General features: G+C 68.0%; 3 protein-coding genes across 5 annotated transcripts; all 3 read right to left on the bottom strand.

The window, feature by feature from the left end:
* Positions 1-666: 666 nt before the first annotated feature.
* Positions 667-4,627, bottom strand: C17H8orf58 (chromosome 17 C8orf58 homolog). The gene is made up of 6 exons (XM_055820386.1): positions 4,544-4,627; positions 1,559-2,049; positions 1,351-1,485; positions 1,165-1,252; positions 980-1,083; positions 667-898 (listed from the first exon to the last, which is right to left on the bottom strand). The coding sequence occupies exons 1-6, from the start codon at positions 4,590-4,592 to the stop codon at positions 815-817; spliced, it is 951 nt and encodes a 316-aa protein (XP_055676361.1). The 5' UTR covers positions 4,593-4,627; the 3' UTR covers positions 667-814.
* Positions 4,628-5,829: 1,202 nt separating this feature from the next.
* PDLIM2 (PDZ and LIM domain 2) lies at positions 5,830-12,244 on the bottom strand. The gene is made up of 10 exons (XM_055820385.1): positions 12,116-12,244; positions 10,586-10,692; positions 9,867-10,018; positions 9,459-9,528; positions 9,286-9,377; positions 9,143-9,188; positions 7,426-7,580; positions 6,986-7,131; positions 6,800-6,905; positions 5,830-6,483 (listed from the first exon to the last, which is right to left on the bottom strand). The coding sequence occupies exons 2-10, from the start codon at positions 10,676-10,678 to the stop codon at positions 6,288-6,290; spliced, it is 1,056 nt and encodes a 351-aa protein (XP_055676360.1). The 5' UTR covers positions 10,679-10,692; positions 12,116-12,244; the 3' UTR covers positions 5,830-6,287.
* A 1,526-nt stretch (positions 12,245-13,770) lies between these two features.
* On the bottom strand, positions 13,771-22,566 carry SORBS3 (sorbin and SH3 domain containing 3). Of its 3 annotated transcripts, none has more exons than XM_055820376.1 (19): positions 22,490-22,566; positions 19,667-19,816; positions 19,446-19,551; positions 19,112-19,335; positions 18,969-19,032; positions 18,760-18,898; positions 18,581-18,674; positions 18,453-18,494; positions 18,242-18,328; positions 17,335-17,390; positions 16,251-16,375; positions 16,091-16,170; positions 15,958-16,004; positions 15,692-15,806; positions 15,489-15,614; positions 14,683-15,123; positions 14,498-14,577; positions 14,303-14,409; positions 13,771-14,216 (listed from the first exon to the last, which is right to left on the bottom strand). In XM_055820376.1, the coding sequence occupies exons 2-19, from the start codon at positions 19,772-19,774 to the stop codon at positions 14,155-14,157; spliced, it is 2,103 nt and encodes a 700-aa protein (XP_055676351.1). In that variant the 5' UTR covers positions 19,775-19,816; positions 22,490-22,566; the 3' UTR covers positions 13,771-14,154. The 3 variants fall into 3 exon arrangements, with proteins under 3 accessions (XP_055676351.1, XP_055676350.1, XP_055676352.1); XM_055820375.1 differs by lacking the exon at positions 22,490-22,566 and adding an exon at positions 21,768-21,866; XM_055820377.1 differs by lacking the exons at positions 18,453-18,494; positions 22,490-22,566 and adding an exon at positions 21,768-21,866.
* Between the last annotated feature and the right edge of the window lie 3,597 nt (positions 22,567-26,163).

The following is a 26,163-nucleotide window of genomic DNA, read 5'->3' as shown; positions in this document are numbered from 1 at the left end:
TGCAGGAGGGTGGCGCAGCCGGGCTCCAAGGATGCTGACAGGGATGGCCCGGGCTGGGGAGGGAAAAATCCAACAAGTCACGGTAGGAAATGACCAGGAAAAAGGGGGGGGACAGAGGGGATAATGGGGGTACCTGGTGGGAGGGCACCTGGCAGCTTTCACCAGCATCTTCCCCACCTGCGGTACACGGGCCTTCGCCGCACAGACCCGACGGCACGATGAGGGGCTCCACCAGCACCACAGCACAGCATCCCCCGGCCTGGCCCCCTCCTCACCAGAGCTGGAAGACCACCCCCGAGCTCCGTGTCGTGTGTGTCCCGTCCCCCCCCCCCCCCCCCAACACCCTCACCAGCTGCTGCCCACCCCAAGGAGCACCCCGCTGCTCCTTCCCCACCTGCCATGCAACTGGGAGCATCCCCCAGCTCCGGTGGGGATCCCTGGTGCCCCCTCCCCACCCACCCGCGGTGGCAGCTCTGTGGGGAGCAGGGGGGTCTGGACAAGCCTTATCACCCCCCACCCCCACTCCCTGAAGCAGTAGGATCCCCCTGGAGCCCGTCCCACCCACCCCCCCCCCCCCGAGGGCCAACATCACTGTGCAACGGCACATCACCTCGCACAGAGCCACCTCTTTGGCAGTGAAAAGGTTTTATTTGAGGGGGGGGGAAATTAAAAATAAAGAAGAGTGGGGGGGTGCCGGGCCGGGGACCGGCCCCGGGTGGGCGTGACGTCATGCAGTGGGGTGTGATGCAGTAGGTGTGATGCAGCTCCTCCATCCAGGGGCGGCCGGAGCAGGACCCCCCCTCCCCCGCCAGCCCTACCTGCATCGACCGCCCCGCAGCGAGCGGCGGGTCAGGCGGGTGAGCAGCACCTTCACCCGGCCCCAGTGCGAGCGGCCGTCCTGCTGGGGAGACAGTCGGTGAGGGGGGGGGGGTGTCCGTGGGTGGCCCCCCACCTCACCCCACCGCCCCCCAGCCCATACCTTGTCAGGTGCCGGGGCGCACGCCCTGCTCTCGGGGGGGTCCAGCAGGCTGGGGGAGCTGGCAGAGTGCCCCCACGTCCTCCGGCACAGCCCGGCGTCGGGTGCTGTGTGGGGAGGGGGACACAAAGGCAGTGTGGGGGGCTGGTTGGGCACAGCCCCCTCCCCCCACCTCCCACCCCACTCACCTGGCGCTTGGCTGTCCGAGCAGGAGCGCGGCCGGAACCCCTCACCCCTCCACGCAGCCGCATCCCGCCCTGGCAGCTCCTGGGTGGGCTGTGGGTGAGGAGAGGCACGGTTTGAGCTGGGACCCCCACCACCACCTTCCCCGTGTCCGTATCCCGCCCCCCCCCCCCCATCCTCCCGGCCCTCACCGTGGTGTCAGGGCAGGCGTGCCGGCCATCGGTCGCCTGCTGCCGGAGGAGCCGGTTGTCCTGCTGCAGCCGGGCCAGGCGCTCCAGCATCTGGCAGACGTGCTCCAGGTACCGCAGCCCCTGCCCCGGCACGGCCTGCGGGCAAACGGCTGTTTGAAGGCTACCAGCCAACCGAGCCCCCCCCAGCCGCTCGCTCCCCGCCACGCACCGCTCCCTCAGGGTCTTCCATGGTGGGTTTCTCTGGCTCCCGGGGGTCCCGCGCCGGTTCTATCCCTAGGTCCATCCCACGCCGGCCGAGCTGGCGTGGGCAGCGGCCGGGTGCCCGCTGCCTCCTGCTGCGCTGCACCGCCTGCACCAGCTTCTTGCTGGCCGAGCGGCTGCGGGGGGGGCGGGGGGGCTCGGTGCCCCGCTCCTCTCCAAGGGGGGTCTTCTCCCGGGGGAAGCCGTCAAGGGAGAAGCTGCTCTCAGAGCCCAGGGGAGTGGAGGGCGAGTGGTCATTGCTGGCCATCTCCACGCCGGAGTCCTCCGACTCCAGGAGACGCCCGCCCGCCGGGGGTCTGCCGGGGGACTGGGGGGGCGGCACGGGGGGTCCCCAGGCGCTCATCCCCACCGGGGGCTGCCGGGGGCTCTCCTGCAGCCGGCGGTACACGCTGGCGGAGGTGCGCACCACGCAGCTCTCCGCTGTCTCCCAGGGACCATCTGTGGGGCAAAGGAGAGCCGGGGGGGGGTGTCGGGTGGGGGTCCCCAGGCAAAGGCAGGACGGGGTGCTCACCACCCCTGCATGCCCAGGACCACCACCCCTCCCAGCCTCTCCAGCCCCCCAAAAGGCTGCCCTCCCTGCTGCCATGAGGGGTTACAGCGCCCCTTGCCCAGGACCCCTCTCCGGAGGGTCCCCGCAGCAGGGGATGCTCGTAGGACAGCAGCGTGTGTCACTGCGCCCCAGAAGCACGCCCCCCGCCCCCAGCCCCCCCCCCCCCCGCTCCCAGGTGGCCCAGGGGGAGCAACAACGACCCTCACCCCAACCTGGGGCTCACTAGCGCTGCCCTCCCCTCGCCACACTCCGGCTGGGTGCCAGCCCACCCAGGACACGGCAGCGTGTCACCCGTCCTCCCCCCCCCATGGGATGGCTGCAGGATGGGACCACCAGCTCCTCACGCTCATCCCTGCAGCCAGGGGAGCGTCACCACCAGGATGGGACCACCATCACCCTGCAGCTCCCGGTGGGATCGCAGCCCATGGGCGGGGGTCTTGGCCCTCCTTGTGCAGACCACTCGCCCCCGCTTCCCAGCCAGGGCTCAGCAAGGCGCGAAGCTTCGGCACCTCCAGGACACCCAGCTCAGGGTGCAGAGCTGCCCACCCGCCCCCGGCGAGCCCCTACTTGGGGGTCCCCCCTGCCACATGCACTCACAGCAGCTGAACCTCCTTTTCCAGACGGCTCGGGAGCCACCCCACATCGCCGAAAGCTGGAGCCGACTGCCGGGCGCGCGTCCCAGCGCTCCCTTTTATAGCCACCCCAGCCGGCGACGGGCCCCGTATCCAGAGGCACCTCATTACCGGACTGGTTCCCAACTGGTTCCTTTCAGGATTTGGGATCGGCGATACTGGCTGGACCGGTGGTTAAGGGCTCCCTTCCCGCCCCAACTGGGAAGGCGAGAGGGTTATTTGGGTGCCAGCAGGCAACCAGGTGCTGGATGAATCCCACCGCTTTCGGGAAAGCCCGCTCAGGGGTGGGATTCACCAGCCAAGGGTCCCCGGTGGTCCCACATTCCTACCCCTGCGCATCCGCACATCCTGGAGCCGCTCGCCGCGCATCCCTCGTGGGCTGGTGACACCGGTGCCCACACGGCACAGCGGCCAGCACCAGGAGGTCGTGGCCAGCTGGCGGACAATCCAGCCGTTCAGCGGCCACATGAATGCCAGCAATGCCGTGGGGCAGCCCCTCCGCCCCAGCACGGCCGGCTGCCGCAGCCCGCAGCCCACGCGCCCCATGGCCACGGGAGCCCACGTGCCCCACGGCCACCGGCTGCACTGGGTGGCCCCACGTGCCGTGCTGAGGGGCTGCTTGCCCCCGGGCCACCACGCTTGCCTCGCCACTGCCGGGATTTCACCAAGGCTCAGAGCCCCACTGGGTGACAAAGGGCAGGGCAGGGGGGTCCCCATCACCGTGAGAACTCAAACCGCCTCCGTGGGAGTCCCCCCCTGAGCCTGCAGCTCCAGCTCAGGCCCCCAGCACCCCCCACACCCCCCAGCTTTGCTGCTGGAGGGGGCTCCCAGCACAGCCTGGGCGGGGGGCACATAGCACTGGGGAATGGGTTCCTGGGACCCCCGCACAGCACACGGGTCCCAGGGGGCTCAGCCCTGCTGCAGGCTCAGCCCCACCAGCCCAAACACTAGAAGGCAAAACCTAGTTTGAATTCCCAGCACAGCCAGCACCCTGGGCCCCTCCCAGCAAGAGGGGCAAAAACTATGGGCACCAGGGACCCCCAGGGTCCCCCTCCAGCACAGACAGCATGAAGTGGAGGATACCAGGAACTCCCAGGGCTCCCCTCCAGCACATACAGCGTGAATTCGGGGGTGCCAGGGACCCCCCTGCAGCACAGACACCACCAACAGGGGTAGCAGGGTCCCCCTCCAGCACAGACAACACAAACTGGGGGGTGCCAGGGCTCCCCCTCCAGCACAGACAACACAAACTGGGGTACCAGGGACCCCCAGGGTCCCCCTCCAGCACAGACAACACAAATTGGGGGGTGCCAGGGCTCCCCCTCCAGCACAGACACCACCAACAGGGGTAGCAGGGTCCCCCTCCAGCACAGACACCACCAACAGGGGTAGCAGGGTCCCCCTCCAGCACAGACACCACCAACAGGGGTAGCAGGGACCCCCTCCAGCACAGACGCCACAAACTGGGGTACCAGGGACCCCCTCCAGCACAGACGCCACAAACTGGGGTACCAGGGACCCCCAGGGTCCCCCTCCAGCACATACAACACAAACTGGGGGGTGCCAGGGCTCCCCCTCCAGCACAGACAACACAAATCAGGGAATCCCTGAGGATCTCCTCCAGCACGAGCATCCCAGGCTGGGGGCACCAGAGGACCCCAAATCCAGCCCAGACCCCAGGGACAACCCCCCCCCCCCCCCCAGCTACATGGTGGGGGGTCCCCCATAGCCCCGGGGACCACCGACTCACCGCGGCCGCAGAGCGGCTCCACGCTGAAGACTCCCCGGCGGCGCAGCATCCCCGGGCAGGACGCCCCGGGGGCGGGCAGGGCTGCACCGGGGGGGGCTGAACGGGGGGTGGCTGACCCGGGGAGGGAGGCAGGGCTGCACCAGGGGCAGGGCAGGGCGACGGCAGCAGCCCCGCTGCTCCTCCGCCGCTTTATAGGGCAGCTCCGAGGGGCGGCTCAGCCCCGGGGCGGGGCGGGGGGGGGGGCCGCCCCCTACCCAGGCAACACCTTTGCCCCCAAGCCCAGCCCGGGGCTGTGTTAGCCCAGGGTGGTGGCTCCCGCCCCCCATTCTCGAGGGAGAAGCATTTATTATTCTTTTCTTTTTTTTTTTTTTTTTTTTTTTTTTTTTTTTTTTTCCCTGCGGGCACGCTGCCAGGCTGGACCACCTCCATCCCTCCTGCCCTGGGGATGCTTCAGTCGAGCCACCGTGTGCCGACAGCGCGGAGGGATTGCAGGCCGGGGGCTCTCGGCCTGCCTGACCCCTGCCTGATAGGGGCTGGGGGCTGAGGGACCCCCTGGTGGGTGCCTGGGCCGGGGGCTGAGCCCTCCCGGGGGATTCGGTGCCTGGATGGTGAGAGCTCAGGGTACACGGGGGCTGCGGCGCACCCCGAGCACCCATGGGGCAGCAGAGCAGGGATGCCACCGTGCCCAGTGTGGACAGCGAGGGGAGCAGGGATGCTGCCAGACCCTGCTGCCGGGGGGACGTGGGAAGGGGCTGGTTCTCCCCCAGACTCGGCGAGGAGTTGCCGATAACTGCAAAGCCCAGATAACCGCAAAGCCCTTCTCCGTGCAGGCAGGCACGCAGGGTGGGGAGCGGTGATAAGAGCCCACCTGGGCCTCAGCAGGACAAAGGCCCTGGCCAACAACCTGCAATAAATCCCTGACACCTCCCAGGGACACCCGGAGCAGGGAGGGGACATTCCAGCCCCACGGGGAACCTCGGGAGCAGCTGGCACCCATCCCTGTGCATCACCAGGGCACCGGACCCCCGCGTGGGGTCCTTTGCACCCTGCCCTTTTGCACCTTTTGCAGCCCCTTTGCACCCTGCCAAGCCCTGGAGCCTCCCCTCGGGCTGGGGGGGTTGCTTCCAGCTCCCCACTGCTGCTAGGGGCGCATGCAGGAGGGCTGGGGGGTCCTGCACCCTGGGGCTGGGGGGGAAGCCCACTTGCCCCCAGCCCCCAGGGAGGGCACGGGCTGCCTGCCCTCCCCCAGCCCCGCACAGACCAGACATGGGAGCGGAGCAAATATATATTATATTTATATAGAGATCTGGTTTAATATCTCAGAGAAGCTCTTTGCAGTCAGTGTACAAAGCGGTGCCAGCCCCCTCTCCGGTACCTAAGTGCGATGGCGTCCCTGTGCACACCCCACCCCCCCCCACCCCCCCCCCGTGTCCCCGCTGTGTCCCCAGGCATGTGCAACCGCTGCAGCGCAGGCTGAGAACCAACCCAGCTCATCACACACACTGACACAGCAAGGGCAAAGGTGGGCGGCTGCAGTGTGTGTGTCCCCCCCCCCATCCATCCACAGCCTGGTGATGCCCACAGCCCCAGCCCAACGCCTCCCCTCCCACAGACCCCCACGCTACCAAAGCAGCGGGGCTGGGGGGGCATTCTGGGGAGGGGGACGGGGTGCATGCTGCCCCCCTGGGACATGGGGGGGATGCGGGCGGCAAGGTCCCCATTGCAATGTGCCAGTGCCTGGGGTTCAGGAGTGGGGGGATACAGGGGGGGTGGCGGGCCCCCCCAGAGTGCCCTGGTAGCGCAGGCGGGCGTGCTTCTCGCAGTACAGCTCATCGCCCACCCAGAAGTGACCCCGCATCTTCAAGTTGAGACCACAGTCGGCACAGGCGTAGCAGGATGGGTGCCGGTAGCGGCCGTCCTGGATCCGCACTGCCTGTGTCCTGGGCAAGACAGGGAGGGGGGCATCAGCGGGGCACCCCGTGTCCCCCCCAGGGTCCACAGGGATGGGGGCATCAGCGGGGCACCCCGTGTCCCCCTCAAGATCCACAGGGAGGGGGGCATCAGCGGGGCACCCTGTGTCCCATCCAGGATCCACAGGGTGGGGGGCACCCCGTGTCCCCCCCTGAGATCCACAGGGAGGGGGACATCAGCGGGGCACCCTGTGTCCCCCCAGGATCAGGCCCGTTTACTCCCTGCTGGGCGTGATGGCAGGGACCAATCCTGCCCAGGCCCCCCCCAGCCCCCAGCCCCACTCACGCGATGGTGCTGCCGCACTTCTCGCAGACGTGCAGCTTCTGGACACCGGCCACGGGCTTGCGGGTGCTGGGTGAGAGCCGGCTGGGAAAAGGGGCTGTAAGTCCAGCTGCGGGGAGACGAGGCCATCAGGATCCCGCCACCCCCCCTGGCCAGACCCCCCCCCATGTCCCCCAGTACCCCCCTCACCTCCGCCCTCGTCCTCCAGGGCCTCCTGCAGCATGAGGAAGGTGCTGGACTGCCGTGGGGCCGCCCGCAGCTCCCGGTTCTCCTGCAGCATCTTGTAGACCTCGGAATCCTCCTCCAAGCGCCGCATGGCCGGCTCCGAACCCAGGCTGGGGGACAGCACCCCGGGGTGGGGGGATGCAAGGGAGGGGGGGGGGGATCCCAGCCCCCAGACGCTTGGGTTCGTGGGGCTGCACCCCACCACCTGCTCTCTCCACCCTGGGGAGCTGCCCCAGCCTGCCCGGCCCTCCCACGCCTCGCGGGTGGGTTAACCCTTTGCACGGCAAAACAGCACCCAGCGTGCACCCTTGGGTGCGGGGCCGCCACACCAGGATGGGTGCACGGGGCTGGGGGCTTCCCTGCTTCTGTGTCCCCCCACCCCGAGCCCTGAGCCCGCTCCATACCTGTTGCAGGGGCTGGGAGAGGGCCCAGAGCGGTGCTGCTCCCTGCATGTCTCCCAGGGGGTCGGGGGGACCCCAAGCCCCGGTGAGAGTGGGCAGGGGGGTACAGGCAGGACCGACCCCGGGGGGCTGTTCTGGTGGCTCAGGCTTCCTCGCTTCTGGCAAGGGGAGAGAGATGCTGGAGGGGTGCGGGGGGCTGGGGCTGGGTGGGGGGATGCCACAGCAGCCCCCCAGCACGTCCCAAGGCCGGGGGGCAAGCATGGCGGCTCGAAGGGAAGGGTGCCTGCAGACCCTCCCGCTCCTCCCCGGCACCCTGGGGACACCCGGACCTGGCGTGGGGGCTTTTTTCAAGAGGGGTGGGCCCCCCACCTTGCTCCCAGGAGGGATGCAGGGATGCTCCACGGCTCGGCACGGGGCCGCTGCTTCTCCTCCCAAGCTGGGACCAGCGGGACCCCGCGGAGGGGCAGGGCAGCACCCCCACTGCTCCCCACCCCAGTAACCCTGCGCCTGCGCCCGTCCCCTCTCCAGCATCTGCTCCTGCTTAGCAGCCCTGGCGAGGCAGGAAGGGCGAAACCCGGCTAAGTGGAAGCCGATGTTCCCGGGAGCAGCAGCCACGCAGATGCAAACCGGGGACGGGGACGAGGACCCCCCTGCCCAGACCCCGCGGAGAGGGAGCAAGTACAGCAGCGGGGTCCTGCGGGGCCACGAGCAGGCGAGGGACGAGCTAAAATTAGGCACGGGTGGAGCCAGGCGCCTTGGCCTTGGCCTTGGCCCCGCCGGCACCCAGCGCCAGCCCGCCTGGGGTGGGATGGAAAGCGCCGGTCAAGGGCAGCCCACCCCCCCGCCACCCCCTGGGGCAGGGGGCTTTGGGCACGGCATCCCGCACAGCCCCAGCCCCGCGGCGGAGGTCTTTGGGGCAGGGAGGGACCCCCCCTGGGGCTGGCACCGAAGCAAAGAATTGGGCTGGGGAGGAAGGAGGGAGCAGGCGGCCGGAGGAGCCAAGGGGTGGCCGGGGCCGCGGCCAAAGGCAGCTGGGAAGGGCCTTGCTCCCACCGCGCTTCCCAATTTGGGCTTGAAAAACACGAAAAAAGAAAAAAGAAAGCGGGGAGGGAGGAGAGGAGGGAGACATCAACCCCGGAGCCAGCGGCTGCCCTGCGGGGGGGGGCAGCAGCCGCCCAAAACCGCGGCGGGGAGGGATGGGGTGGCCATAGGCATCCCAGGACCCCTCCGGGTGGTGGGGGAGACATCCCACCTCCCAAGCATCCCGGTCCCGCTCCTCGGGCATCTCAGCGCAGTGGGTGCTGCTGGGGGTGCACCGAGCCGTGGGTCCCAGCCCTGCCAACACCCCAGTGCCGCGGGCTCGCGGGCGCAGGGCCTTGCCTCCCCAAACTGGTTTGGCCTCCCCAGGCTGGCGCCGTTGCCAAAAGGCGCCGGGTAGGAGCGAGCAAAACCATCCCCGGCCAGGTGTGCCGGTGCCCGTGGGGTGCAGGGGTGCCTGCCAGTGCGGCGGGGGGGTCCCGGCGGCACCGGCACTGACGCGGTCCCCCAGGCAGAGTGGGGCTGGGTGATGATGTGGCAATGGGGCTGCAAAGGGTGACGGTTTGGGTTGCAAAGGGTGACTCTGGGGGGTGCAAAGGTGACGGTTTGGGTTGCAGAGGGTGACAGTGCACCCCCCAGCATCTCTGCCTGACCCCACACAGCCCCCCAGCTCCCTGCTCACCTGGCAGAGGCTGGGACAGGCGAACTCCTCCTCCAGGGGCTGTGAGCTGGAGGGAGAGGATGGAGCCCATCATCAGAGTCCCTGGCCATGCCCAGACCCCTGCCCACCCCCTCAGCCCCACACGCAGCTGGGTCCGGCCTTACCTGCTGCGTCTGAGCGGGCGGCTGAGGGATGCTGGGCTGGAGTAGGAGGCTCTCGGGGTGCCCTGGCTCTCCTCCTGCATCCGCAGCCCATCCTGGGGAGGGAGGGAGATGCCAGCGGCTGAAACCAGCCCTGGGTGGGGGTCCAGGGTGTGCGGGGGCTGCCCGGGGCTCACCTGAAAGCGTGCAGCCAGCCTCTCCGGTGAGGTGTCCCCGTTCATGTGGCTGGGAGGTGGCATCGGGGACCTGGGAACCAAGGGAGGTTGGGGGTCCTGCGTCAGCCCCAGGAACACGCAGCCCCCGTGCACCCAGGCGTGACCGTTCCCTGCAGCCCCCCGGGGAGGTGGCAAGAGGCAGCAGCTCCAGGCCCCCAACTGGGACCAGTCAGCCAGGTAACGGCTGCCAGGGCTGCCTGGCCTCGTTACCGCCTGACTCTCTAATTACAGAGCCAAGACATGCTCCTGGGGGGATGGCACAACCCCAAGAGTTGCTGGAAGGGAAAAACAACCGGCACAGGCCTGGCTGGGGACCCCAGCCCGCATGGGGACAGTGGGGCTGCCACCCCCGGCCGTCACAGCACCCACCTCTCCACCTGCAGCTGGAGCTGCCCAGGGCTCTGCTTGATCTTATTCTGCGCCTCCACGTTGAGCATCTCGGCTGCGCTCTCCCCGTTGATGCTGACGATGATGTCCCCCAGCCGGAGGCCACCCGCAGCCGCCTTCCCGTGCTCCGTCACCTCCACAGAGAAGGGGACATGGGGACAGCCCCGGTGTTATTTGGGAGGTACTGGAGCAGTGAGCCCCCTCCCCAGCCACCCCTCCACCCCGTGCACACCGGAGGGAAGCGCCGCAGCATCCCCTCATGCAGCCCTCGTGCATCACCATGGCCAAGGTCCCGGCACACGGTTGGGCGCAGCCAGCTCCATGGCAGTCCCCAGATCCCACCCCACGGGATGCTCCCACCCACCGGGGTCCTCACGGCCCTGCCAAAACAATGCCAGACCCTCTGTTGGGGCGTGCACCAGCAAGGGGGGGACCATGGCCACGGTAACAACAGTCGGAAACCCGGCCCAGCCCTGCCCAGCCCAGGGGCAGCGTGAGCCCCCGCGCAGGCACTGTCGCCTGCCGTGGGGCCGTTCCCACGGAGCAGGATCCCTCAAGGACAGTAAACAGGATCGGCTCCCTGAAGCAGGCTACGGCGCCCGCCCGGCGTCCCACAGCCCTCCCTGGGGCCAGGGGGCATGTGGGGGGCTCTTACCTTGGAGAGGGTGATGGGCTTCCCAAAGTGTGTGGGGGGCTCTTACCTTGGAGACGGTGATGGGCTTCCCAAAGTCTCTTCCCCCGGTGATGCGGAAGCCCCAAGGGGCCGGGCCGGCCAAGGTCACCGTCACTGGCATGGCAGCGGGTGGCTCTGGGCGGGCAGGCAGCCGTGGTGTCAGCAAACCTCAGGGGGACGAGGGGACGAGGCGGAGGAGAGCCCTCTCCTTCCTCCACCCACCGGCGGCCTCCCCCCGTCCCCACTGCACCCCACCAGCCCCCAGCCCTGCACCCCGAGGGTCCCCAGCACGGGACTGATGGAGACCGGCAGCGCCTTCCTTCCGGGGAGGGGACCCGCGTCCTCGTGCCGTCGCAGGGTGCTGGCAGCCACCGCCGCTTCCTCTTGCTGCCCCTGGTGCCCCCGGCGAAGGCTGGTGGCTTCCTCCCCTGCTGCCCCCCCACCAGGGATGAGGTGGTGCCGGCTGCGGCGGGATGGGGCAGACGAGGTCACCCCCGCTGCCCCCCGGCCTTGTGCAAGGCAGGAAAGCGGCTCAGCCCTGGCAGCGAGGCCGGCACCGCGGCGCGGCGTGGCAAGGCCAAGCCAGTGGGGTTTGGAGAGGCCGCGGCTGTGGGGGCAGCCAGTGGCTGGCGAGGGACGGATCCTGCTGCTCACTGCGGCGGGGGTCCGGGCACGCGGCACGGCTGCAAGAGCCCCCACCCCAAGCCCCTTGTCCTGCGGCAAAGCCATGCGGGTGAAGGATGCTGAGGGTCCCCGGGGTAGCACGGGGTCCCCGTGGCACCCCGGTGAGCGCGGCAGCCCTTGGCTTTATGGGATCTATAGGAAGGGGCAGCCCCCTCCCCTAAATGTCACGTCTGGCATCCCTGCCCCCTGCCCAGCTGCTCTGCACCACTCCAGCCCCATCCAGTCCCGCCGCAGCCGGGCCAGATGCTGCCGGCTCAGCCCCGGGGTGGCTGCAGGAGCTCAGCACCCTGCCCGCAACCGCCGGGGAAGGCATTTTAAAAATCCCAAGCGCACAAAGAGGGGCTTGAGAGGCTGCCTGGAAGAATTTCCTGGGCTGGGCTTCACCACACCCGGTGCAAACCCCAAACCCCCTCCCCACCACCAGCCCGCTCAGCATCCCTGGGCAGCGAGCTCTGCCATGCTGAGGACCCCGACAGCCGGCTGAACACGACCCCCAGAGCCCCCCCAACAGCCCTCCCCCTCCTGCAGCCCCTGCCCCCCGCCTCGCTCCCTGCACCCCACCTCGGTCCCTGCTCCGCCTGGCACGCAGCGATGCTGTTGTGGCAGTGGCGGCTGGCAGTGCCGCCTGGCACCCCACGAGGCGTGACGGCGGGTGACAGGCGATGCCAGGGGACACGGGGCCATGGGGGGGCCATGGGGACACACTCGCGGGACACGCTGCCCGCTCCCTCCCGTTCCCCTGCCCGGTGGAGCAGCACCGGGACCCCCGGGGTTGCATCCCCGAGGGATGCCCCCCCCGCACCGGCGGCATCCCGGGTCAGCCCCCCCCCCCGGCCCGCTCCGTGCCCCCCGCACCCCCCCCGGGCGCACTCACCGGCGGGCGGCCGAGCCGGGCGGCCCCGTGGGGCGGCGGAGCCGAGCGTGGCCCCGGCCCCGGCGCCTCCCCCTCGGAAGGGGCCGGCGGAGCCCGACGGGGCCGGGCCGGGCCGGGCGGCAGCTCCGCAGCGCCGTCTGCGGGCACGGCCGCCCCGACGGGGCGCACGGAGCGGGGCAGGCTCGGCACGGCACGGCCCGGGGCGGCGGGAGGGCCGGGAAACGGGGCCGGGCCGGGGGGATGCCCCACGGCACCACGTAGCCCCCCCGGGACATCACACCCCGCACAGCATCGCTGCCCCGCACAGTATCAGACCCCGCACAGCATCACACCCCGCACAGTATCACTGCCCCGCACAGCATCACTGCCCCGCACAGTATCACTGCCCCGCACAGCATCACACCCCGCACAGCATCACTGCCCCGCACAGTATCACTGCCCCGCACAGCATCACTGCCCCGCACAGTATCACTGCCCCGCACAGCATCACTGCCCCGCACAGTATCAGACCCCGCACAGTATCACTGCCCCGCACAGCATCACTGCCCCGCACAGTATCAGACCCCGCACAGCATCACTGCCCCGCACAGCATCGCTGCCCCGCACAGCATCACTGCCCCGCACAGTATCAGACCCCGCACAGCATCACTGCCCCGCACAGCATCACTGCCCCGCACAGCATCACTGCCCCGCACAGTATCAGACCCCGCACAGCATCACTGCCCCGCACAGCATCGCTGCCCCCGCACAGCATCACACCCCGCACAGCATCACACCCCGCACAGCATCACACCCCGCACAGCATCACTGCCCCGCACAGCATCACTGCCCCGCACAGCATCGCTGCCCCCGCACAGCATCACTGCCCCGCACAGTATCAGACCCCGCACAGCATCACTGCCCCGCACAGTATCACTGCCCCGCACAGCATCACTGCCCCGCACAGTATCAGACCCCGCACAGCATCACTGCCCCGCACAGCATCGCTGCCCCGCACAGCATCACACCCCGCACAGCATCACACCCCGCACAGCATCACACCCCGCACAGCATCACGCCCTGCACAGCATTGCTGTGTGTGCAGCTTTGGCCCCATGCGCCCTGGTAGCCCTGTGCAGTCCTGCATGCCCCCTTGCAACCTCCCATGGGCACTGCTGTGGCCCCACATGTCCCATTACAACCTCACCTGCAGCACTGCAAACCCCTACATGCCCCGCTGCAGCCCCACATGCCCCCTTGCACCCCTTGCAGCCCCCCACAGGCACCGCTGCAGCCCCACACCCCACTTTGCACCCCCCCCCCCCATTGGCACTGTTGCAGCCCCACATGCTCCCTTGCAGCCCCACGTGTCCCTTTGCAACCTCACATGCACCACTGCAAATCCCCACATGTCCCCATGCAGCCCCCCGGCACCATTGCTGCCCCACATGTCCCCATGCAGCCCCCCACCCCTGCAGCCCCCCGCAGCGCTGTAACCCTGCACGGCACTGCAGCCCCACAGTGTCACCACCACGCAGCATCCCAACACCAGCAGGGCCACCCCAGCCCCACTGTGCCGCCCCACGCCATGTCCTGTGCCCCCCACCCCATATCTCCCCATGGGCACTGTCCCACCAGCTGCCCCCCACCCCGGCACTACCAGGCTGGGCTTTGGCTCGGGCTGAGCTGAACTTTAATGATGGACAAGAAGCAAACGTGGGTCCTGCACCAGCATCTCGGGACACGGCACCGGCCAGGACCCCCCCAGCACCACCTGGAGACCATGGCAGAGGGGTGGCCACCAGCGTGGTGGGTGACAAGGCACCGGGCAGCCGTGAGGAGGGGTCGGGTTAAGGCACTGGGGTGGGGGAGACCCCCACGCAGGGGGGATTGGTCCCTGTTAGAGGCAGCCCCATAGGGGCGGGAGGGAGCTGGAGGCACTTTGTCCCCATAGGGGGACGTGGAGGGGACACGGCAGGGATGCAGGGTGGCCGAGGTGGGACAGGGGGCAGCCCCCCGCCCCACACCTCCCTCCGGGCTCCTCTTCTCAGCGCCGTGGGTCACACTGGTGCCACGTAATTGCCAGGGAAAGTGCCAAATTTTTGCGTCCTCCTGGACACACCTGGGGGGATAAAGGCAAGGAGAGGTGGTGAGGGGCCATGGTGGCAACCTGTCCCCATCCTTGTCCCCAGCCTGGTGGCCACGTACCTACGAACCAGCCATCGTCGCACTGCTGCATGACATCCACCCGGTCCCCCTCCAGCAGCTCCAGCTCGTCAGCGTTTTGGGGCCGGTACTGGTAGAGCGCCCGGTACCTGCAGGACACAGCGTGGGCAGAGCCCATGTCACCACGGGTCCCGCGTGGGGACACCGTGCCACGGTGCCGCTCCTGGCCATACTTACGGGGTCCACTGGATTTCAGAGCCGTTGTAGGACGGGGCGGGCTCAGGGCGGATGCTGGTGGGTGCCCTCGGGGCTGCGCACTGCAGGGGGGAGAGGATGGGTGCAGCGTTATAGGGCAGCACCCACATCCCCAGAGGTGCTGGGACACGGTGCTGAGGCTGGGGGCTGTGGGGGGGGTCACTCACCTGCTCGGGGGACCAGGCTGAGCGCCAGGGCTCCTGGGGATGGGTGGCCGCAGGGTGCAGGGGACCGGTGGGGGCCGGTGAGGGGCTCAGGGTGCCGGTGCGGGGCAGCTTTGGGGAAGGGGGGAAGGCAAAGCCAAGGTAGCGGGGTGAGGACGGGCACCCACCAGCCTCACCGGGACCCCGTTCTGCTGCCCGGGGGGAGCCGGTGGAAAGTGGGGGGCCCCGGGGACCGGGCGAGCGCTGCAGGGATGGGGAGCCAGCCGGGGGCCGGGGGCTGGGGGAGGCAGACGAGGGTGGGAAGTCCTCGGTGGTGGCTTTCACCCGTGGCTCCTTCAGCACCTGCACGTAGGTGGCGGGGAAGATGCCCTGACGGCTGGTGCCGGAGATACGCCCCTCGTACCAGTTCTCATCCACCCGCCGCACCAGGCAGATCCGCTCGGCCTGCCGATGGGATGAGAGGATGTGTTAGCACGGCACGGCTCGGCACGGCACGGCTCGGCACGGCACGGCACGGCATGGCACGGCATGGCACGGCACGGCACGGCACGGCACGGCACAGCACGGCATGGCATGGCACGGCATGGCACGGCACGGCACGGCACGGCACTGCATGGCATGGCACGGCACGGCACGGCACAGCACGGCATGGCAGGGCACAGCATGGCACGGCACGGCACGGCACGGCACAGCACAGCACAGCACGGCATGGCATGGCACGGCATGGCATGGCACGGCACGGCACGGCTCGGCACGGCATGGCACAGCACGGCACGGCACGGCATGGCATGGCACGGCACGGTGGTTACCTTGCGGAATGAGAGCTCGACGGGCAGCTCCCCTCGGAAGTTGTAGAGCGCCAGGGCCTCGCCGTACTCCAACACCTGGATGGTGGGTGCCTTGATGGGCTTGGGCACCTCCGTGGGGGGCAGGATCTGGTGGGGGGATATGGGTGAGGGTCAGCACCAGGCTCTCCGAGCCCGGCTGCCCCTTCTCCATCCCTCAGGCTCACCTCCACGTAGTTGGAGGGGAAGATGCCCACGCGGCCGTGGTGCTCGCCCTCCAGCCAGTTCCTGTCCACCTCCTTATGGATGTACACGATGTCCCCCTTCTGCAGCGTCAGCTCCCTGCAAGCACTGGTGCTCAGGGACACTGCTCGCACCGGTCCTGGGGGGCACCGACCCCCCCCCCCCCAGCCTGGCTGCCACGGCCACCCCACATCCCAGGGCTCCTGGGACCGGTGGCATGGCAGGGACCCCCAGAAGTGCCACCACTTACTTGGGTGACTCAGCCTGGAAGTTGAACTTGAGGCGAGCGGCTTTCATCTGGGGAGGGAGAGGAGGGTCACAGGGGGGCTCCCCCAGCCCGGCCATCCCCCAGCCCATATGGGATGGCACCGTCCCAGCCTCACCTTCTTCTCCTCCCTCCTGACAGCTTCGGGGGGGTCCCCCATGTCGGACAGGCTGGGGAGGGTCCCTGGCCTCAGGGTGTCTGCAAAGAGGGGGGTGTCACTGGCCGGCGGGTGCACGGGGTGCCCCATGGCACGGCACAGCTCGGGTGTGGGGGCTCACCTCTGCCGGGGGCGGCACGGCTCCGGTCACTGGCCAGCCCCAGGCCACCCCGCTCCATGCCGGGGCTGGCGGGCAGGCAGTGGGTGCCGGGGGGGCTCTGCAGCCGGCGGGGTGACAGGGGGCTCCTGCGGGGTGACGGTGGCTCAGGGCAGGGCTGAGCCCCACATCCAGCCCCGCTGCCATGCACCCTCCATGCTCCCGACCCCGCTGCCCTTGGGGGGCAGGACCCCGGGGTCCCCCAGGAGCAGGGTGTGGGGGTCCCCCAGGAGCAGGATGTGGGGAGCCCCCGCGGTGCCTCTCTAGCGTCTCGTCTCAGAGGCAGCCAGGCAAGACGGGTCCAAAGTTTGCCAGCGGCACGTCCCGGCTGCTGCGGAGCAGGAAGCGAGGAGCAGGCGAGCACCGAGGAGGGCCGCCTGGCTAATGGATAACTCCGCTCCTGGGGGCACTTAAAGAGCCCAAATTCCGCCCCCCCAGCCCGGAGAGGGGGGCAGGCAGGGGGGCAGCCAGCCCTCCATCCCCCATGTGCACCCCTGGGGGGTTACGGTAGGTCCTACAAGAAGCGGAGCCCTTGTTTGTTTGGTTTCCACCCGCTGCCGGGGCAGGACACGGGGCCGTGGGGATGTCCTGGGGTGCCCACCCCATCCTGGGGTCACCCGCCGGCACAGGTATCCCCTCCCTGTGCCGGTGACAGCGGGGACATAGGGACACAGCGCTGAGAATCCAAGTGCCGTCACCTCCCCTGGGACCGAGCCAAACCCTGGGACACGGTGTCCCGGCACGGGCTGGACGGGGGAAAGGGTCAGTCCCAGTTTGTCCCCGTCCCACCCACTGGGCAGCCAGCCCGGCGCCAGGGTCCCCCACCCGTGGCAGGACGTGGAGGGGGCCAGCAGTGCCACGGGGGCCTCCGTGGGGGACGCGTGGGGACCCCCACCCCGCCATGGGAGCCGGGACGCTGGAGGGACGATCCCTCCCACCATCCCCCTGCCGTGGGGCTCCGTCTCGCCGCTGTCCCTCGCCTCGAGTGGGGTGCCGGGGCGGTGGGATTTGGGGGGCTGGGGTGCAGGGAGCAGCCGGCTCTACTCACCGAGCCGCCGGGGAGGCCGGAGCAGGGGAGCGAGCGGTGGGAGCAGCCGCCGAGCTCTGCCGGAGAGGAGCGGGAGGGGGTGGGAGAGAAAAATTAATCATCCAAGAGGCTGAGCCTCGGCGGGAAGCGAGGGAGTCCAGCTCCCGGCTGTGCAGGCCAATAACCGCTGGATGGACGGCGAGGCCAGACAGGGTCCTAGCGTCCCACGGCCACGGTCACGGTCATGGCCACGCCACGGCCACGGCCACACGCCACCGGCCAGCTGGGCACGCATCCAGCCCTGCGTGCATCCAGATGTGCAGCATCCAGCCAGCCGTGTGCACATCCAGCCATGCATGCATCCAGCCCTGCCTGCATCCAGCCCTGCGTGCATCCAGATGTGCAGCATCCAGCCAGCCGTGCACATATCCAGCCGTGGATGCATCCAGATGTGCAGCATCCAGCCAGCCGTGCACACATCCAGATGTGCAGCATCCAGCCAGCCATGCACACATCCAGCCATGCACACATCCAGCTGTGCATGCATCCAGCCGTGCACTCATCCAGCCGTGCGTGCATCCAGATGTGCAGCATCCAGCCAGCCGTGCACACATCCAGCCGTGCATGAATCCAGCCCTGCCTGCAACCAGCCCTGCGTGCATCCAGATGTGCACCCATCCAGCTATGCATGCATCCAGCCACCAATGCACACATCCAGCCGTGCACGCATCCAGCCCTGCATGCGTCCTGCCCCGCGCACGTTCAAGCCGTGCCCAAAGGCCGTGCCTGCAGCTGGATGTGTGCCCAGCTGGATGTGTGCACAGCTGGATGCACACACCGTCAGCCCTGTAGGTCCCTTCAGGGTCACCCAGCCCAGGGAGGCATGAGGGGTGCAGGCTGGCAGGGGCGGGCAGGGGACGCGGGGTACCTGGCGGGGGTGCTGGCGTGTCTCCATGGCCTTCATGTCCTTCTCCAGCTCCTCGCTGAGCTGCTCCAGCTCCCGCTCCAGCAGCACCTGCGCGGGCAGGACGCGGCTGTGGCAGCAAGGCTGGCACTGCCCACCCCCCCCATCCCAGCGGCGCGGGCACAGGGACCCCCGCTGCCACCCCCTTGCCCCCCACCCGCCGCGGGCAGCTTACCTCGATGGACTGAGCCCGCGCCGGTGGCACCGCTGCCGGGGGCTGGGAAGGGCAAGGGGCTGGTTAGGGGCGCACACACCGCGGTGCCCCCCAGCCCCCTCCGCGCCGGGGCTGCTGGGGGTGCCTACCTGCCACGGCTGCTCCAGCACTGAGGATTTCCCCGGTTCGTAGTCAAAAATGCTGCCGGGCTCTGCGATGGCACCGGTGTCACCCCAGCTGGTCCTGTGGGGAGCAGGAGGAGCTCAGCCCCCTGCAGCCCCCCACCCCACGGGCACCCCACTGGGCACCACTGAAGTGCTGCACTCACCAGTCCACCCCGTTGGGCATGCTGGGGGGCTCAACTGCTGACGGCCCTTTCCTCCGCAGCTCTGGGAGGGATGGAGGCACCCTGGTGGGGCAGGGACCGAGCCTACCTGTGGGGCAGCGATGGGTGTCCCAGTCCAGCTCTGTGGGGATGGAGGAGGAGGTGAGCGGGTGCCGTGCCACGCCGTGCCGTGTCGTGGCAGCGGGACTCACCTGGCAGCTTGCGGTGGATCTGCCGGAACATGCTGCGGTACCAGTCGCGGGGTCGGTCAACGCTCTGCAGGGACACGGTGGGGTGGTGAGGGGGTGACACGGTGGGGAGGGGGGGGACACCCAGCCCCGTGCCCTTGACTCACAGAGCGCGAGGCGATGGGCATCCCTGTCTCATCCACCGGCCCGATGCCGTCGTACTTCACCCAGCGCCTCTCCCGCCGCTTGCTGTCCTTGGTCCAGGTGGCCGACCAGCCTGGTGGCCGGGCACAGGCAGGGGCAGCTCCAGGGCCGGGCGTGGGGCTGGTGGGCACGGAGGTGCTGGGTGCCTTCGCCTCCTTGGCCGGCCAGGTCTGGTACCAGTCGCTCACTGGGGGTGAGGCGGGTGAGGGTGAGCCCTTGCCCTCTGCCCAGCGCCGTGGGGATGCCCCCCGGGGATGCCCCCTGGGGATGTCCCCAGGGGATGCTCGGGGCAGGTACCTGAGCTCCTGGGGGCTGGCTGCCCACGCTCGGCCGTGCCACGGGTCTCCGGGTCGTGGAAGTCGAAATTCAGTGTGTTGGAGCCGCGGTGGCGGATGACGGGCACCTGCGGCACAAGGAGGGGGCTGGCGCGGGGACGATGTGGCGGCGGCCAAGGGATGGAGGTGGAGCAGCTCCCCAGACCCCCCCGGCACACGGCAGCAGCCCCTGGCCCCACTCACCCGTGTTGCCGTCGGCTGTGGGGGCACCTGCAGTGGTGGGTGGAAGGGGGGCACGTCCTCCGTGCCCAGAGCCTGGCCAGCATCGGGGGGCAGGAGCTGGCCCGCCATGGCCGTGGGTTGCCCGGACGGTGCTCAGGGGCTGCCCGTGCCCTGCGGGGAAAGGGGCTGCGCTCACGGCGGGTCCCATCCCCATCTGCGGGATGCACCTTCATCTCACCGGGCTTCGCCAGAGAGCTGGGGGGCTCCGGGGCACCCCCATCCCCACCGCCAGGGACTGTCCCCTGTTACTTAGAGGCGCAGGGGACACTGTGGCAGGGTGACAGCCACCGTGGCACTGTCCCCAGCTGTAGGATCCTGGTGGGGCAGGGGGGATATGGCTGTTCCTGGCCAGAAACAGCCCTGGCACGGCTTCTCCACGCAGCCTCAACTCCCGCCACGGCCTAATCCGGACCACCCGGCCCCTTTCCCCATTCCAGGTGGATCCAGCCCCCCTGGGTGGGACAGGGCGATGGCTGAGCCATCTGCCCATCGTCCCAGCATCCCGGCCCGGCATGGTGGGATGCAGCCGGTGCCCTCCTGCCCGGGCACATGGCAGCGCTGGGCAGTGCCACACCGGGAGAGCCGCCAGGGCCGAGCTCCCCGGGGCTGAGCAACACGAAGAGGCAGAAGTATTTCCCCACCCTGCAGCGCAAACAGGGAGGGAGAGGGAAGGAGGGAAGAGGGAATGTGCGGCCGAGCCCAGCACCACCCCGCCGGCAGCGTGATGAGCCATGACTCACCACTGCACCCCATGCCAGGGCTGCAGCTGGGGGCAGGGGGCAGCTGGGGGGCACGGGACCCCCGTAACGGCCCCCGACACCGTTGCGGGGAGATGGGGGGGCTGCATCAGTGGGGGATGAGCAGCCCTGGGAACCTCTGGGGGACACCGGTGTCCGTGCTTATCCCCCAGCATCTCCAGCCCCGCCGGGCATTGCCCACGGGACTTGCACGACTTGCTGCCAGAGCCCAGCACGGCGCAGACCCCTCCTCAAATTGGGCCAGCAGTGCTGCTGGGGGGCTGCTAGCCCGGCACGGTGCTCTGCGTGCCACATGCATGGGGCAGATGGGGCTGGGGACCCCTCAGCTCCTTGGTCCTGACAGTGCCAGGCTGTAATTAACGGTTATCACCACCCTGAGGAAACTGAGGCCCTGGGAACAGCTTGCCCCAGGGCACAGAAAGGGGGGTGCAGGCTTCCCACCCCCCCCCGGGCACCCCAACCACAGCCGCTCCATTCCCAGCACACCGCCGTCCCACGGCCCCCCAGGGCTCAGCCCCATCCTGCTCCCACGGACTGTCCCCCAAAGCCTGCCCCCCCGGGAGCAGGTCCCCATCGGTCACCCCCTCCTCGCTGGCCCCCCGAGCCAGCTCTTACCTCCTGGGTGCTGCCAGCCGGGGGGGGGGGGGCGGGGGAGCCCCTCGGCGAGCAGGACGGAGCTGTGGTAGCAGCAGGGAGGAGAAATGCACGGCGCAAACTTTGCCGGGGGAAGGAGAAGGGGGGGGGGGGGGCTCAGCGCATTATGGGCGGCCGGTGGCCAGAACCCCCCAGGAGCATCCCCCAGTTGGGTCAGCAGCCGCCACCCACCCGGCAGTGGGTCCCCACGTGCCCCAGCCCCCCTGGGGTGCGCTCGCCCCCCCAGTGCTCCCCGCTCTGGAGCGGGGCCGGCCCATTCAGAGTTTCCAGTGACATTTCCAGGGCTGGGATCCAGGGAGGGAAGCCAAGAGGCTGAACTCATCCCACGCCCCGCGCACGCGTTCCCGCACACCCGGCCCCTGCTTACGGAATGGGGCGAGCCCCACGCCAGCCCCCCGCCGGGATGGAGCCGGGGGCTTGGAGGGGGGTTTTGGGGGAGGATGGGAAGCACCCGGTGGAGATGAGGAGCAGGGGTCTGTGCTCCCGCAGCCCCCCCGAGTCCCAGCGGGGGGGACACGGTGAAAGCGGAGTCCCCATCCCCGCTGCCACCCCGCTTTCCCAGGGGTGACCCTCCGACCCCCAGAGATCTGGGCATTGGGGACCCCCATCTGACAGCGCCATGCCCCGCTCTGCGGGTGCCCGTAGCCCACCTTATCCCCTCCGGCAGCGCCCGCGTTCCAGCCTCCACCAGCAGCTTCCTACTTGCTGCTCCCCAAAACTGCTGACAGCCCCGGAACCGGGCAGCCCCGGCCCTTCCTCTGTCCCACACGCTCCCACGTGAGCTCAGGCCTCTGTCCCCACGGGAGCTCACGTGGGAGGATGCTGACTTTGCCACCAGCCACCCCTTGGTCCCCATCGAGCCACCCAGTCCCCTGCCAGAAGCCGCTGCTGGGATTGAAGGGGCCGGTGGCACCAAGCCCTGGCTGCCCGAATGCTGTGCCCAGGGGACAAAGGGGACAAGGGCAGGGGTGCTGCCCGCTGCCACGGCCCCCGAGGACGCGGCTCCCATCACTGAGAGCCGTGGGGATGCGGCCACTCCTCCCGTCACTGGTGCAAGCCAGGGATACCGCAGGGAGGAAGCAACTTGGGGACCGGAGCTGGTTCCACCGGGGTGACAAGGGCAAAGAGGGCCACGGGGGCACAGCCACGGGCACCCAGGGAAAGGGTTAAACCCTGCGAGGGGAGCCCAGACCCCATCCCTGCCCTCCAAGGGGGTGACAGTCCCCTCCAGCCCACCACACCCCCAGTGACAGCTCTGAAGGTCATGGCACCCACTGGCAAGGAACCCTGCGGGCTGGGAGCCCCAGCCACCCCACACCGCTGCAGCCCACCCTGGGGGGTCAGGTCCCCCCCCGGCAGTGACCCCACTCACCGTCCCCTCGGTGGGTGAGCGGCCTCGGGCGCCGTCGCTGCCTCCCCCCCGCCCAGCTCCCAGCACCAGCCTCCTCCGCTCAATGATAAATATTTAACGCGCAGCTCGGGCCGGGATTAACAAAGGGCGAGTGTTTCCTGTTTGCTCAGCGCGGCGATGCCAGCCGGGAGCGCGCAGCCGGGCCCAGCGATGCTCCCAGGATCAGCGGGCGCAGCCCCTCGCTCACGCCAAGGGTCCCGGAGCCTAGGGCTGGGCAGCGACGCTGGGTGCCAGGCTGGTGGCTCCCCACCGTTTGGGGGGAACACTCAGGGAAGGGATGGGAGAGCCGGAGCATCCCTTCACCGTCACACCCTGGGCTGCTTTCTGCCAGCTGGGAGCGGAGATGGCCACCACACCAGGCCTGCGGGGCAGCGGCGAGGGCAGGAGATGGCAAAGGTGTCGCACATGGTGAGCTGAACTCGACGGCAGAGGTGCCACAAGGGAGAAGGTAGACATGGCAGCCACAGCTGGGAGCCGGGTCACCACAGCTCCGCGGGCCGGGCAGGGAGCGGTGCCGGAGCCATCTCCTGCCCTGGCACCCGGGGAGGCAGGGGGAGGAGGGTTATTTACTCAGGCAGCGGCTGGAAGGATGGAGAGGCGAAGAGAGGGAGCCGAGAGCTCTCCAACAAAAGTGCCTGGGAGCGACTTCACAAGTGCCAACGTGCCGGGGAGGCTGGGAGACGCCGTCCCGGCGCTGCCCTGGCCCTGGCGAGGGGCCCCGAGCGAGGCGGTGGCTGTAAACCAGACCCTGAAACCCTAAAACCAAGCAGCAGACATGGGGGGGCACCTTGCCCTGCCCTTCGCCCCGGGAGCCAGGCACCCCTGTGCGCCCCAAAATAAACCACAGCAGAGCCGAGTGACTGTGTCAATTTTTAACTTTTTTTTTGTTTTTTTTCCGCCTTAAAGATGACTTCCAATTTACATTAAGACAGTTCTAACAAATTCATTCCTTGTTCACAAAAAAAAAAGAAATTATATTAAATAATTTCTGCCAATAAATAACATTTTCACCATTTTTTTTTCTCCTTTAAACATAACTAAAAAAAAAAAGCAAGAAAAAAAAAAAAAAAAAAAGGAGGCAGTCTCCAGGCAACGGGCGTATGATCCTTCAGCATCGAGAACCCTAAAATCACCATCACTGCACCCAGCACGTGTCCCGTGGGGCTTCAGGTCCTCCCTGGCAGAGGCCGGTGGGCCTCCACGCATCCCTGCCCCCGCACCTAGCTAGGTGGGATCCGCACCCGAGTGCCGCCACCGGCTCCCGGGCTGGCACGGGCAGCAAGAGGTTCTCCCAACGCCAAAAAAAAAAAAAAAAAAAATATTAAAAATAAAGCTCGAACTCAACCCACCACCCGACCCATTGCTGACTCCCCTCCTTGTTACATGCACCTTGCTATAACATGCAAAAAAAACCCAGGCTGCGAGGCCAGCCTGCGGGCTTTCCCCGGGGCCGGCCGTGCTCCTTGGCTTGTGATCCCGGAGTCCCGTTTGCCAAGCTCCAGGGAGCAGCCGGGGAGAGGGAAAGGGACGGGTGGGAGCTCTGAGATGAGGGGTCTTGAGACATGCATAGCTCCGAGGCGCTGGCTTTGCAAGGGGAGAGGGGGGAAGGAGGAGGAAGGGGGGGGGGGGGGGGTAAAAATCTGTGTATTTCTGGCATTTTTTGTTTTGCCGCGGTGGGGATCGGTGGTAGGGCGCTCGGCCGGGATGAGTGAGGGACCTCGGCAGCGGCTGGTGGCCTCTGCTCCAAGCTCGTCATCACTCTCTTCCCCAAAAGCTGGGGAAAAGGGGATGGGGTCTCTCGGCTCAGCGCCGGGGAAAGCTCTGCCTTCCCCACAGCTCCCTGCGCCAGCCGGGGGGCTGCGCTTGGCAGGGCTGCCAGCGCGGGAGGGGGTTTGCAACGGATGCGCGTTAGTTAATCGAGGGGGTAATTAGCACCCACGAGCCCCATCGCTGCTGCCCCCTCACCCCCTCGGGAACTCGTGTATCAAGGAAGGGGGGACCAGCACCTGCGTTGCTACAGCAAGGGGATCCCCGGCAGCACGGATCCCCGGCAGCACGGATCCCCGGCAGCACGGATCCCCCGCAGCACGGATCCCCGGCAGCACGGATCCCCGGCAGCACGGATCCCCGGCAGCACGGATCCCCGGCAGCACGGTATCCCCGGCAGCACGGATCCCCGGCAGCACGGATCCCCGGCAGCACGGATCCCCGGCAGCACGGATCCCCGGCAGCACGGATCCCCGGCAGCACGGATCCCCGGGCAGCACGGATCCCATACGTGCCGGCTGCCACACGCCTCCTGGGCAAGGCTCCCCGCCGGGGGACACCAACATCCAGCCATGAACCGCCCTCCCCGACGGGCACCAGCCCCTCCTGGGCCAGGATGCTGCAAAGCTGCGGTCCCACCACCCACGGGGACATTTTCGGCAACACCCAGCTCCAGGGATGGGTGGGAAGGGGGGTGGGTGTCCCGGCTCCTCACCCCATCAGCCCCCCCGTGCTCTGCCAGGGTGGCAAACCACAAAGCACAAGGGCCAGACGGGTTTGGAGCGCAAGAGGGTTGGGGGACAAACCGCAAGCAAAGCAAAACCCCCTCGGCAAAGGGACGGTCCCTGCTGAATCCCCCCCACCCCTGGCTGCCAGGCTCGGGGTACGAGCATCCCCCCACGGCACCTGTCCCAAAGCTCCCGACTAAAACTGCTGCTCGGGTGAGATTCCCAGCCTGGGTCAGAACAATATGCCCAAACATGCACGGGCAGCACCTTTGCACGGTTTGCGCTCTCAGAGGAAGATACCACACATCGGCTCACTGTGTTTCAGAAAGGATGCCGTTAAAAAACAGAAGAAATACTCACAGACAAAGGCAATTGGCCCCACGCCTCATATGGGGTTAGAGAAGCTTGCTCAAAACATCTCGCACTTTTTGCAAAGCAGTGGGCGTGTAAAAAAGGGGAAAAAAAAAAAAAGGGGGGGAAAAAAAAAAGTGGAGGCATGTGACTCAAAAGTCTCTTGTGAAAACCCAGTGGTCTGCTCACAGATACGGTTTCCTAAATAGCTGGCATGGAATTAAGTGACGTATGATTATAAGACAATTTGAAAGCTTCCTGCAAAGTTGCTGTTTTCCTCTGTCGCTGGAATCGCAGCTTCGGGCCAGAGCACAAAGGGAAGACAGCAAGATCCAGAGAAGGGGTTGGCAAATATCCCTTATTAGAGGCTAAGCCCGCTCACCTGCTGCCCTTGCTCAGAAAAAGCACAATAGTTAGTTGGAAAAGCAGCAAAAACTGGCAAGGGATCTGCTTCTGAAAGCTGCTGCTTCTACTCTGTGCAGTCGCTGGCAGAAGAGGACACGGCTCAAGCGACACGCGGGGAAGGGAAGCGACCAAACAGGAGTCTCACAAAATCCTTTTTCAACGCTCGCTTCAGGTCAAAGTTTAAGCAAAAGAACGTGCCCCTGCTAAACAGATCCAAGCCTCAAACCCCTCGACTCCGCGAAAAGGGTGTCCTCTGGCAACCCTCCTGTCACCGGGACATCCCCCATCCTCTCCAGCACTGCGCACCCTTCCAAAATTACTGCCAGATCCGCTCGGTTCTTCTACCTGCCAACCTACGGGGAAACCATCCTCCCTCCCCTGCCG

The sequence above is a fragment of the Falco peregrinus genome, chromosome 17 (assembly GCF_023634155.1).
Source record: "Falco peregrinus isolate bFalPer1 chromosome 17, bFalPer1.pri, whole genome shotgun sequence".
Classification (NCBI taxonomy): Eukaryota; Metazoa; Chordata; class Aves; order Falconiformes; family Falconidae; genus Falco; species Falco peregrinus.
Note: the sequence above shows the minus strand (reverse complement) of the source record. Positions and strands in the feature narration are given on the sequence as shown.

Excerpts from the sequence above, each read along its gene's own strand:
- SORBS3 (XM_055820376.1), bottom strand. The coding sequence starts at position 19,774 with ATGGCGGGCCAGCTCCTGCCCCCCGATGCTGGCCAGGCTCTGGGCACG. Across the intron at positions 18,899-18,968 it reads GATCCACCGCAAGCTGCCAG|AGCTGGACTGGGACACCCAT; the intron begins GTGAGTCCCGCT and ends CCATCCCCACAG. Across the intron at positions 14,410-14,497 it reads TCTGAAATCCAGTGGACCCC|GTACCGGGCGCTCTACCAGT; the intron begins GTAAGTATGGCC and ends TGTGTCCTGCAG.
- PDLIM2 (XM_055820385.1), bottom strand. The coding sequence starts at position 10,678 with ATGCCAGTGACGGTGACCTTGGCCGGCCCGGCCCCTTGGGGCTTCCGC. Across the intron at positions 10,019-10,585 it reads AGCCCATCACCGTCTCCAAG|GTGACGGAGCACGGGAAGGC; the intron begins GTAAGAGCCCCC and ends TTCTCTGTGGAG. Across the intron at positions 7,581-9,142 it reads CCTGTCCCAGCCTCTGCCAG|AAGCGAGGAAGCCTGAGCCA; the intron begins GTGAGCAGGGAG and ends TCCCCTTGCCAG.
- C17H8orf58 (XM_055820386.1), bottom strand. The coding sequence starts at position 4,592 with ATGCTGCGCCGCCGGGGAGTCTTCAGCGTGGAGCCGCTCTGCGGCCGC. Across the intron at positions 1,253-1,350 it reads ACGCCTGCCCTGACACCACG|CCCACCCAGGAGCTGCCAGG; the intron begins GTGAGGGCCGGG and ends CCTCACCCACAG. Across the intron at positions 899-979 it reads GCGCCCCGGCACCTGACAAG|GACGGCCGCTCGCACTGGGG; the intron begins GTATGGGCTGGG and ends TCTCCCCAGCAG.